At 43.1% G+C, this 12,884-nt stretch overlaps 1 protein-coding gene across 1 annotated transcript; it reads left to right on the top strand.

Moving 5' to 3' along the window:
* Window positions 1–2,923: 2,923 nt before the first annotated feature.
* On the top strand, window positions 2,924–12,641 carry GGCT (gamma-glutamylcyclotransferase). The gene is made up of 4 exons (XM_053978951.1): window positions 2,924–3,193; window positions 6,287–6,432; window positions 9,530–9,665; window positions 11,588–12,641. Exons 1-4 carry the CDS (start codon window positions 3,071–3,073, stop codon window positions 11,735–11,737), a joined length of 555 nt encoding a protein of 184 aa, XP_053834926.1. The 5' UTR covers window positions 2,924–3,070; the 3' UTR covers window positions 11,738–12,641.
* Window positions 12,642–12,884: the final 243 nt, after the last annotated feature.

The raw sequence follows: 12,884 nt of genomic DNA on the forward strand, positions 1-12,884 counted from the left end.
TACTCCTGACTGCTTACTCTGTGCAGGTTTTGTAGCGACATGCAAGGGAAACAATGCTTCCAAATTGTTTGGGGCTTCAAACAGGTTAACACAGGTCTCATGTCAGCTGCTCTGGAGAGCACCTAGAACTGACTTTAACACACTCGTCTCTTGGAGAGTTAGTTTTCACCTGAAAAGGTCATGAAGCAGCAGAAGTGTGAAATCTGGTAGCACCACCAAAGCCTGTCAGGTTTCTACTCAAATTCCTACAGGAAAGATCCTCCTCCCTGTTTTTTGGTTTCCAAGCTAGGTCTGCACATAGTGCCCAAGTATTTCCCTATGCACATACAGCCATTTGGTCATGATTTGGACATACATCAGCAGAAAGACTTGCAGAGCTTTCACTCCAGAGCAAATTCACTTCCCTCCCATGCTGCCTTGCCATCAGACTGGCCAGCTGGGAAGAAATGGATTTCAGAAGTGCAAATTGATTGAATCAGTTTCAGAAAAATAATCACCATAGATCTAAGGTTTACCTAGGTAGTTCAAATAGCACCTGAGTTAGCATCATGTTATGTCTAGACACCATGCATACCAAAACCACGCTCCTGGAAGTATTGGCTCATGTTTCTTGGTAAAAGAATAGGCTTGATATTCAGTACAGACTGCAGAAAATGGAAACCTCAAAAGATTTTAATTTGAAAAGGCCTTTTTGAAGGATGAAATACTTGGAATTGCAAGTGGCAGTGTTTTACACTGATTATCTTTCCATAAAATTGAGGGTAATTTTTCTAGCTGCCTTTGCTAACAGAGGTTTTCCGGTGTACAAACCCAACCATGAGACCAGGGGCTCTGTCTCCTCATTTGTCAATCATCTGACTTACCTCATAACATTGAAGTCTTGATTTGAACAGCATGGAAAGGAACAAAAGCTTTAGGAGAAAAACTTCACCTTGTTCAGCATCAACATGCTTTTTGAATGAAAAATCATCACAAGTGTTGTTGAAACTCTGAGTGTTGATAAAAAGAATGGCTTTTTTTGAGCAGAACGTCAAAAGTTTCAACAACTTAAAAAGTGTTACCAAAGGCTGATTGGGGTTTTTTTAGAAAGTCATTTTGAGATTAAAGAGTAACAATTGTTACATGCTTCACTGCAACCTCTATCAAAGTTTTTTCTGTTTAGAAAGAAATGTCCACCTCAGCTCACAAGGGACAGCTCATATAAAGCCCGAATGTGTAGTGCAGCAAGCACCTAGGCTGGAAAACCTGCTCATCAGCAGGCTTAGTCCCTTGAGCTTTACAGGCCCCTCTGCAAGCTTCCCTCATGGGATCCCTGCTGTCTCACAGCCATCCTCTTGACTCTCCTTGAGATCAGCAGAAACATAGATATTTTTGAAACCCCTTGCTTTCTGGTTGAAATTAGGCAACAGTCCAGAAGCTGACGGAAGATGAGAGAGAGACACTTCTCATGGAGTTTGCATGTCCTTAGGGAAAAGGGACTAAAAGCATATATCAGAAGCAGGTTTTCAAAAGACAGGCTCAGCTACTGGTTGTTGTAAGGAGTGAGGGAGTTTTGCTATATATCCCTATGACCTGGGTAATCCCTCTCACTTTACAATACTTGGTTCCTACATCTGAAAAATAATTCCTAAAAATAGAAAGGTAGTGGTCAGGAAGGATCAGAATCATTTATATCACTTTATGTGCTCATGATGAATCTGTCTTCCCAATGTCTGTGTTGGGAAAACTAAAGCAGGGACTCACATGAGTACTGAACACACATTGAAGGAAGGAGCTGCTTTCCTTCTATATGGCAGGATGGGGATGTGCCCAGAGAGGCCAGGCACTGTGCTGCCAGGGATCCTGTGCTAAATCCTGCAGCAGCTGCCTCTGCTCAGGAAGCCAACTTACACTGAGGGCTGCTTTACCTGCATTAATGAGTGGTATCCCACCATTAACAGTTACGCTATTGCTAATTACAGCCTTCCTTGGCTGTGTGATACATATGTATGTATTGCTTCTGCAGCCAGCAGTAAGGGCTCCTCCTGTTCCACTCCAGCATTGCTTTTGTCAGGAAGGGAGAAGTGCCTCCATGCATGGTTGTGCAGCTCTGCCTGCCCACACACGAGCATCTTTTCACCTTTTACCTTTGCACATTCCCATCTTACTCTGCTCTGAGTGTTCCCAGCTGGGAAAAGCTGCTCTACTTTGCTTCTCATTGAATGCATTTACAAATCATCACTGTTTATCTCAGAGGTGGCCAGGATGCCCTTTTCGATTCCAGGGGCTGCAGGCCCTGCACGCTGACAGCCTATTCCTCCCCAGAGAGGATGCCCCCCAGGAAGCAGCTGAGGTGCTGGACCAGGCAGGGTTTCCGTGCTGTGCTACCTGACCGGGCTTTCTCTGAGCTGCTCCTTGTGGGCGGAGGTGGACCTTTCCTTCTAAACAGAAAAATCTTACATACGGATTATACTGAAGCACGTAGCAATTTAGCAATACTCTTTTGTATCAAAATTACATTCTTCTAAAAGAGAGCCAACCAGCTTTTCGTAACGCTTTTTAAATTATTGGAACCGTCGATATTCTACACAAAAAACCAACCAAAACCAAAACAACGAAAAAAACCCAAACAAAAAAACACAAAAAAAACCCCACAAAACAAAAACAGAAACAAAAAAGATGAAAGTTTTCTCCTAAAACTTGGGTTCTTTTCCATGCTGTTCAAACCGAGACTTCAATGAAGCTAAGCCAGATGAACGAGGAGACTGAACGAGGAGATGAACGAGCTCACGGCTTGTGCCCCTCAGCCCTGAGAGCCGCGGGGGCTCCGGCCCAGCGCCGCTCCCGGCTCCCGGCTCCCGGCTCCCGGCTGGCTGGCTGGCTGGCTGGATGGAGGGAGGGGCGGATCGCTGCTGGCCGCGTCACGGCCCCGCCAGGAGCCCGCCTGCGGCCTTCGCCGGGCGCTGCCGCCGCTCTGCGTCACGGCCCCGCTCCGCGCCGGCTCCCGCGCGGCGGCGGAAGCTGCGGGGAAGGCGGGGCGGGAAAGCGGCGTTAAAGCAGCGGCGGGGCCGCGCCGGGTCGTGCCGGGCCGATGGAGCCGGGCGGCGAGAGCGGCTGCTGGTTCCTGTACTACGCGTACGGCAGCAACCTGCTGCGGGAGCGGCTGCTGCTGCGCAACCCCTCGGCCGCGCTCTGCGCCCTGGCGCGCCTGCAGGTGCGTGAGGGGGCGGCGGGCGGGGCCGCGGGGGGGCTGAGGCAGCCCGACATTCCTGCAGGAGCCCGAGTGTCCCCACGGCTGCCCGCGGTCTGGTGCTGCAGCCCGTCCGTCCCTCCCACGGGGGCGGCCCCAGCATGGATCAGGCGGGGGGGTCCTCGTCGAGACGATAGTGCCAGGTTCTGTTACCGTGGTGCGCAGTGACAGGACAAGGAGCGACGGACGTAAACTAAAATGGAAGAAGTTTCACCTCAGCATGAGGACTAACTTTACGTCGAGGGAGGTAGAACGCTGAACAGGCTGCCCAGGGAGGTTCTGGAGTCTCCCTCTCTGGAGACATTTCAAACCCTCCTAGGTGCGTGTCTGTGTCACCTGCTTGAGGTGATGCTGCCTTGGCAGGAGGGGTTGGACAGATGATCTCGGGAGGTCCCTTCCAACCCTGGCTATCCTGTGCTTCTTGACCCAGGGCCTGCTGCCGGGGCTGCCCACAGCAGAAGGAATGTTTGTGGTAGTCCCACTGCTCCAGGGTTATCTGACAGGACTTAACCTTCCAGGCTGTCAGCCGTGACCCATGACCCATGGCCCAAAGCACTATGGACTTTGAAATGTAAAGCAGCAGGAAGTAATTCTTTACTGTGAAGGTGGTGAGGCATTGGAGCAGATTGCCCAGAGAAGTTGTGGATGCCCCATCCCAGGTAATGTTCAAGACCAGGTTGGATGGGGCTTTGAGCAAACCAGTCTAGTGGGAGGTGTCCCTGGTACAGGCGAGGAGCTCTCCCTGTGCTGTGCGACGGGCAGATGGGAGCTTTCACCCAGCTCTGCACACCTGCAGCTGACACCTTCATACACTCTACAGGGCAGTTCTCTCCCTGCCAGGTTTATTAAATACCATTGTATCAGCTTGGCTTTAGTGTAGGCTTCGAAACATGAGCTTGTGGTCATTAAAGCTGTTGATGTACAGATCTGTGCAACTGGAAGGATGCTTGAAGGAGCAGAGCATCAACTGACACCACTTACAGATGACTTGAAGGTTCTCTTGGGGTAACTGGCAGGAAATTATCTATGTTAGAGTATATGAAGAAGTTCCAAAAACTTGTCATTAATAAGATAATAATCAGATACTTGGTGTCTCTTGGGACTATCAACCTGGCAGCTGAGGCCTGCTCCTGTAAAGCATGGGGAACTTACAGCTGCCCCTCCACTGAACGTGCTGAGAGCCCAGCACCTTGCAGGATCAGACCTTGAAGGCAGGGAGAAAGGCACTAGTAGTGTGTGCTTATCTTTGAATAAAAGCAAGCTTCTTCACGTCGATTTCCAGGTTAGTCAGTAAGCAACCCTTGCCCCACTGCAGGTTGGCTGCCTTCTCTAGCTGGCCTTTGACTGATTGCTATGTTCCCTGCCGACACCGGGTGGCTTCACTCCCTTGCTTCCAGCTGGAAAATCACTGATGCTAGGGAGTGAGGGACTGCAGGAAGGTTGGAGCTGATTCCTATTAATTGCTCTGTGATAGTGCCACTTGGGCTTAAAAAAAGGAGAAACAGCCTATAAACAGAATGCTTTGGATCCTAAAGTAAAAACTTCAGTTAAACTTTAGTTAAACTTCCCTCTAATTTTAATTTTTAAAGCTTTGTTAATCTTCAGCCAAAAGATGTTAAGAAATGGGATGTGTAACAAGCACAGAAAGGGTATTACACTGGTACTTAGAAGGACCAAAGACCAATTTCTTGACCCAAAAAAGTATCTACTGTGTTTTTTTCCCCACACATGTAAGTTACACACATGGTGTAACTTAGAGTTTCCTGCTTCCAGAACCAGAGTGAACTGTGCTGTTTCTGTGCAATCTCTGTTGCTGTTTTTTGGGTGGTGCCTGATGATTTTATACAGCTCCTTGCAGCTATTCAGTGCAGATCAGGTCCAAGAAAATGTAACTGGAGGAATAAAGCAAAAATTGATAGGGGGTTTTTCCCTTTTTTTTTTTTAATGAGACTGAAGTGAGAGTACTTGATTCTATCCAGGATTTCCTTGGAGCTGCCCTGCAATTACTTGTCCTCATCTGTAACTTCAGTCTGTGACTTGACTGGACTTTTGTGCAGATAACTTGGTTCGTCTAAGTAAACCTTTTCTAGTGAAATTGATCAAATAAGGGACGTTTTATGGAGCAGGAAGATGACTCTGTTGCTAGAGTAAACAGTGTGGCTTTGCCAGGCTGCTGTCACTTAATGCACACACAAATTGATAGGTGTTCTCTGTGTGTGCCTCCAAGTGCTTTATTTTTTTTTTTTTTTGCAACCTTTTTCCCATATCTATTAGGACATATTACAAGAGAGTGATGTGTCTCAGGGAATATTAATGTGTACATGTGTATGTTTCAAATCAAAATCATAGGTTCAAGAGGGTGGTTGTAAGAAATACACAAAGCTGTGGGGCTGCATAGGTTCGGGTTTTATTTTTGTTGTTGTTAAGCACTTAGGCTTCCTTAAAGCTTGGTTTGGATTGAGGGGCGAGGGGGTGGTTCCCTTCTGTACTGCTAGGGAAGGATCCACAAATTGGTTAATACTGAGTGTATTGAGTCAGGTGAGAAATTACATTGATACCATTCAATAACCCATTATTCTCTTTTTCATGTATACTAATATTTGATATGCTTGCAAGAAAAAGTGATATTGGTTTCGTAAAAGAATGTTTCTACTTGCAAAAACCTGAATAAGTTCACTGAAGGAGACATATGCCTTGACTTAAAAATACCCAAGAATGTTCCAGATGAGTGGTGAGATGGCACAAGACATTGTAAAATACAAGGGATGGTATTTTATAATTCAGTAGTCTTATTAGTGCATGAGGACAGGACCCAAAGCTCACCATCTTGTAAACTTCTTTACTATGTTCCTGGATCCTGCATAGTAGCATTTAAGTCTTATCACAAAAACCTTCAAAGGATTTGGCACCAGGTAGGTGGCACCTGTCTGTTTTTCCTTCTGTGTCTCCAACTGGCTACATGTACTACTGTCCTTTGGCTGCCCCTTTCATGTCAAGAATAGCCAACAGCCCTAATTTCAAGGGGAGATTGATTCTCTGCATTGCTTTCATTTGCAGGATTTTAAGCTGGAGTTTGGCCATTATCAAGGCAGGACAAGTTCTGTCTGGCACGGAGGTACAGCTACCATTGCTCAGAGCCCCGGGGACGAAGTGTGGGGAATAGTGTGGAAAATGAACGCTTGCAATCTAAGTTCGCTGGATAAGTAGGTGACTTAACTTCTGCTGTCTTCTACTACTTTAGAGAGCGATTGAAAATTAGTTAATTTTTGGTAAAGAGCTGTGTGGAAGCTATGGTGTTGGAATCAAGAAGATGCTTTTGCTTTTAATATGTGAATTCTATTTCACAGGATGTGTATTGACTTTTGACACTTCTGTGATTAAAATAGCTTTATTTTCAAGCTAAAGCTACTTTTAGGGGTATTTTAACAATCTGTGGACCTTAATTTGAAGTCATGCTCCTTCCATTTTTTTCAAACTGTCTTCCCAATTTTCTGTCTCTTTCAAATTTCTAAAATCTGTATTTGTCCTATGGTGTTTTTCCCATTACTTTAGGGAGAATTTCCTTTGAGACTGACATCAATGTCTGTCTGTATACCTCTGTAGATTCCAGTTGTAGCAGAAAAGGAAGAGATAAGGACAAGACTGCAGAAGAGAGATCTTTAATACAGGCAAAGGGATCTTTTGAGGAAGTTAACATGTCATCTCTTTTAAGGATGTAAACTTTTGTGAGCTTGAGGAATATCCAAGAAGAGAGCTGGGGTGTTAAAGTTTCCCCCTTTGAATGGGAGGGCCTCCCTACACCTTTACAATGCATGCTGTAGAATGTTCTACCTGTGCCTGGTAATTAAGAGACGTTCAAGGAACCCTGAGCAAGTTGATCCCAGGCTGAAGTCTAAAAGACCACCTGGTTAAACAAAGCAAGGAACAGCATGACTTCTTGCAGCGTCTAAGACAGGGCTTAGAATGTAATCTCCAAAACTTTGCCTGCTGCCATGTGCTTGTTGCAGCTTTTGAGATGTACCTGCACAGCATGGTGCTTCTGGTACACAAGGATTGTTTGTTCAGAGCAGTTAATCACTGACAATTCCAGTAGAAGTCTGGGCTAGTAAAAACAAGGGAGCAGGGCATAATAAACCCAGTGAAAGCACTACCTCAATACTGTTCTCCTGCCTCTGCTACTGATGCAATTCTAGTATGTAAACATGTCCTTAAAATCCTGGCAGTGAAACTTGGTTCCAATGTGCTTTTTGCTGCCTATGGTGAACCTGAAATACAACAAAAGCTGTTGCCCAAGTTCTGTTACCACCTTATGGTAATGGCCACTCTTGAGCACTCTTGTCCTGGCTGGGAGTGTTATCCTCAAGCAAGAGGGCATGGGCATCTAGTTGGTATGCTTGTGCTTGGGGACAGCTTCACAAGTCCCTGCTTTATTATCTCCTGAGTTCCTCTGCTCTTGCTTACTGTAGCACTTAAGCATCCTGATCCCCTTCTGCTGACCTTTACTTAAACCTGATTTACCATCCTTTCCTGAAGCATAAACTTCCTAAGTATGATGATCCTGTCTGACAGCATCTGCTTTTGTGTTTCCCCTCCATGGGGACAGTATTTTGTATTTTGACTTCCATAAGTGTTTACACACTGTTTACAGTACACATAGTGTACGATTGCAGATCCCTGGAACTTGTTTGATGGGATAAATTTCAATGCTTGCTAAGGTACTAGAGACTTGAGTGCTGTAACCACCAAAATCTGCAGCATGGACACTAGCACTACAGATCACTTTTTCCCAGTTGCCTCATTGATGCCATGGAGGCAGACTGGAAATTGGATATGTTCTTGGCTTTTATAATCATAGTCAACAGTGCTCTTCTAAGAATCGCTCCTAAACCACTCAAATGAGCTTGCAGATGCTTCTGCTGAAGGTCTTGGGATCCTTTGGCTGCATGCAAGCTGATATATTTGTAGGTTCTCCACCAAGTTATTTCCTGAAATTACCATGTATCCAAAAAGAAAATGCCCATCCTTTTTTTTTTTTCTCTCCGAATCTGGGTAGTCTCTGTGTTGTTATCCAGAAGCAGAGGAGGGGATGTATAATTGAAGCTGCATGTAATTAGTTGAAATACTAACAAAATAATGTAATATGTAGAAAACAAATATGGGAGAGGAACCTTTTGCTTAGATGGCAGAACTCTTTGGCTTCAAATTCATGTTTTTTGCTGTCTCAGTCACTTCTGTGGGGTTTTTGTCCTCTGTACTTCACAAATCTCTAAGTTACAGACTAAATAATGACTTTGCCTCATAGATTCTAGCAGTGGAGGTTACTGAACAGTTTTCTTGCTCTCACACAATCTCATGACTTATTTTGTAGTCTGCTGGCCTTGAATCTGCAGTTAGCTTCCAGTCTGAACTTGCACTTAACCTAGCTTCTTCGCTAACATGGCCCACATTACGTACATTAAATAACTTGAAATGGTAGCAAGTCTTTTAGAAAAAGATGAGTTGCCAAGTTTATATTGGACAAGCAGGGCTAAAACCATGTTATGACTCATACCTAAAGTACATCTAAAGTTAATTGTGCTATAAAGTCTCTTGTATTGCTTAAGCTTCTCGTTTACTTCTTACTGTTTCCTCAGATTTTTATTGGTGGCTAAATGCCAGTGGTTGAGGACAATAAATAGCCTTGGTTTTGAGTCTTTGTTTTTTGAAGCATAATTTTGCTAATTAAAAAAAAACCCAAATAGTTTTTTTGCCTTGACCTAACTCATTACTGCTCTGTATGTCTTGTGCAAGTTATAAGGTGTCTTGGATTATTCATTGGAAAGTGCATTGCACAAGTTGTGCAAATTTCCCCTTACTAAAATGTAACACAATGGACAAGATAAAACATTGCAATTGTTTCTTTATCTGAGTGGCAGCTAAGGAACATGTGTCTGTCTCATTAATTCTGATAATCTTGCTTGTGTTTCTCTTTCAGACTACCTGTCTTCCACAGTAATTAGTTTAGGAGTATTCTTTTTCTGACTTTGCAGGTTAATCACAAGTCATCATTTCTTACAGAGCTGAAATGATAAAAGTGAATGCTGCTTCTTCTCTAAAAACATATTTTCTTATATGAAACAAGTTGGCACAAAAAGCACTGAAATATGTTTTGCTTCATTTGTTTTTCTTTAAGTATATTAAAGCACAGACCAGTGGCCTGCCTTGAATTCTGTTATAATAAATCCATATGTTTAATTGCATAGTTGGTTTGAAAGATGGATTGGTTAATTGACATGATAGGAATATATATGTCTTTCACAGGCAAGAGGGAGTTGAGGATGGCATTTATGTCCCAATAGAAGTTAATGTCCACACACAAGCAGGAAAGGTACTGACCTGTCGAAGCTACCAGATGAAGGACTATGTCTCTGGTCCCCCTTCTCCACAGTATAAAAAGGTAGGTGTTGCAGCACTTTAATTATGGAACAGTGTACAGAAGTTTATAATGCAGTATTTCTGTGCTATTTAATAAGTACTTTGATTACAGTGGATGGAAGGCATAACTACAGTAAAGGTATAACAGTCCTTGTGCAATATACTGCTGTAATGATGCTCACAGGAGATTGCTAGCTCTTATAGGCCTATTAAATCAGCTGGGGGTTTTTGGTTTAGTTATACTTTACAGGAGGCCCCTCCTTAACTTGTGAATTAACTGTGATTGGCACAAGGATTTCTGGAGGATGCTGTTCACATATATGTGGCAATTCTCTGTTTGAAAAATTAACTACTCCACTGAAAGGACAGAGCGAAGCTTCTGTGGGGAAAATACAGCACCTGGCTTGTCGTTTCCAGGATGTGGATTATCCTTACTGTCTCGGGAAGCACTTGCTATCACAACAGGGTGCAGCTGTCGCCTTTTACCAGACACATCACCAGTACATCACAGGGCTCCAGCAGCATTGCAGAGCACTGCAGGGTTCCCCCTTGATGGCTGGTGAGGCAGAAGTGTTTCAACACTGTTCTGCAACACTGACTCTATGGAGACACATGATCCAGTCACGCAGCAGGCCTGACCTGCTTAGCCTGTGAGATCTGTGCAGGCCCAGGCTGGGGTGGTGTGGCTGTGTGTCTGAGTGGTGCAGCTTTAGTACTGCTCCACAGACATCACTGCTGCTGGCTTTTCCTACCTGAAGTGCAGAAACCAGGAGTGAGCCTGTGAAATCCCAAGTGTGCTGCCTTCTCCAAACTGAGGAACTCGCTCCTATGAATGGCTTCCAGGAGCACAGCTAAGACCAGCTGCTGTGGGACTGCTGAAGAGAGGGCTTGCTTAGAAAGCAGGCTCTGCTTTTCCACAAACCTCTTCCCTGCCAACCCACCTCGTGGCAAGGCAGATCATAGTCTGCTGCTGTGTGTCAGCTCTCATTGATATGCTGAAAGTGCAGACCTCTGCTATTGGCAACTTTATCATTCCCTCCTGGTCCTTTCAGGAGCAGTTAGTTCTGTTCTTCTCCTGTGCCCCCAGCTTTTTTTTTTTGTTTTGTTTTTGTGTTTTTGTTTGTTTGTTTGTTTGTTTGTTTTGGTTTTGTTTAAATTAACCGGGCAGGAGAGCTAAAAACTTAAAATATTACTGCATTAGCAAACAGTGATTAACTACATCCATCTCCTGTTATGTACTTTTTGTGGCAAAATTCATTCTTTCCAGACACCTCATCCTTGAAGTGCATGCTGTTGAATGCATGAAAGCATATTTAGAATGTTCATTTCTATATGCAAGCTTGCTGGTGTCTCCTTCAAGCTGTGTTCCTACAACTTCCTCTTCTCCTCTCACTGTCACATCTTTTCTTCTGCACCAATACTTCAGTTTATTTCATGTATGGAAGTAAAGCAGCATTAACAAACTAAGGAATCTGTGCTTTTTCACTGAGTTAAGTGTCTGTTTGTTATTCCTGCACCCCGTCTAGGTATTTGTTGTTGTACAGCTTAGTTTTGGACAGCTTAGTTTTAAAAATAACTACTTTTTAAATTTTCAGCCAACTTTAGTGTCACACCTGAATGAGAAGCAGCATATATTATTGAAATTATCATCCTGTCTGGAAGAAAGAACAGAATAACTGAATAACAGCTTAATTAGAGTCTTGTGCACTTCCGTAACACATCAGAATCTCAGGGGTAGTTAAAAGCCTTTTCAGTGTAATTTTGTTCATGCTGTTCTGGTCTTCAGTAGTCTCCCAGAAGCCTTTGGCTAACTTTAGGTACAAATAGTGCTATTTGAGATAAATTCTTTGGGTAACTTAAATGGTTCCTCCTACTCAAGTGATTGTTTGGAGGAGTCTGTCCTTTCTATTACTGAAGGCTTTTTTTTTTCTGTTTTAATTATAGGTTATCTGCATGGGTGCAAAACAGAATGGCTTGCCAACTGATTATCAGGAGAAATTAGAAGCTATTGAAACTAATAATTATGCAGGACCGGTGCCAATCATGGAAGAGATTGAAGCTGCTATTAAAGCAGAGAAAATAAATTCTGCATAGAATGCCTCTGCATTTGCTTGGCCATTCACCTTGATTTAGATATGTCTCTTCACTGTGCTGATCAGCAGTTTCTTTATTTATCAAGAAAAGATGAGTTTGCTGTGCATCTACAGTAAACCATTAGACATAACTTGCAGTCTGAAGACACACTGACATTGGTAACTTCTTTTTGTATGTATAGCTTGAGTACATGCTGAAGTACATGCTGCAAGTACATTGCAGATTTAGGAATTATTTTTCTGTAATTGTCATGCAGTGCTGCATGTAAATTTGTGCTTCATGTCCAGTTTACTGACCTTTTTAAAAGAAAAATGCCATCTTCATGAGTTTTGGCACCTGTTGCCTTCTGAGGAATAAGGGCTGCAGGATCAGGTCATCTGTTTGTACAAGTTATATGTATACATGACTACATTTGTTAGATGCAAAGTAAACCTCTAAGGCTAAAGCTTTTTCTCTGCTACTTCTCTTAATGGTTTAAAGCCCAGCCTAGCTGATGCCATGGAGTTCCTGTTCCTGTTTTATAGTTAATAAAAAAAAAAAAAGTGTTTTTTTAACTGCTTCCATGTTCAAAGCATAAGCCCAAAAGGCAGCCTGGGCCTGAAGACAACATTCAGCAAAGCATCTCATTCAAACCATCATAGCTGCCTTCCTTTCAATGTCTAGTGAAAGTCATAGGTGAACTGTTTAGCTATAACCAAGAGATTTTTAAAGAAATCATTTTAGTTTGATATTTCCAAGGTTTTTTTTTAAAATACCTTTTTGAATGGCTTGTTTGCCTATCTAGGCCTTGGTACACTTGGTACAGTGAAATCAGAAAGTCTCCTTTGAGCCCTAGCACATTTATTTTGTGGCTTTTTCTAAATTAAACACTAAATTAACAATTAACAGACTTGGCCTCTTGTGGATTTTTTTTTGTTGTTGTTTTTGTTTTTGTTTTTTTTGTTTTTTTTTTTTTTGTTTGTTTGTTTTTTGTTTTGTTTTGTTTTTTGTTTTTTGTTTTTTTCTCCCCACAGTTTGACAATCCAATGCAAAACTGTAAGCTTTTGTAGCATATAGAGAATTTATTTTCGTGGTACTTTGCAACCCCTGCAGTTAGTCTATGGGGGATGAGGGAAAATTGACAACCTGGAAGGTGTCAAATCACTGA

This window comes from Vidua macroura, chromosome 1 (genome assembly GCF_024509145.1).
Source record: "Vidua macroura isolate BioBank_ID:100142 chromosome 1, ASM2450914v1, whole genome shotgun sequence".
Lineage (NCBI taxonomy): Eukaryota > Metazoa > Chordata > Aves > Passeriformes > Viduidae > Vidua > Vidua macroura.

What these genes read in the sequence shown, in the direction of transcription:
- GGCT (XM_053978951.1), top strand. Translation starts at nt 3,071, where the DNA reads ATGGAGCCGGGCGGCGAGAGCGGCTGCTGGTTCCTGTACTACGCGTAC. An exon ending in GCGCCCTGGCGCGCCTGCAG is followed by an intron (nt 3,194 to 6,286) that starts GTGCGTGAGGGG and finishes TTTCATTTGCAG; the next exon opens with GATTTTAAGCTGGAGTTTGG. An exon ending in CTTCTCCACAGTATAAAAAG is followed by an intron (nt 9,666 to 11,587) that starts GTAGGTGTTGCA and finishes TTTTAATTATAG; the next exon opens with GTTATCTGCATGGGTGCAAA.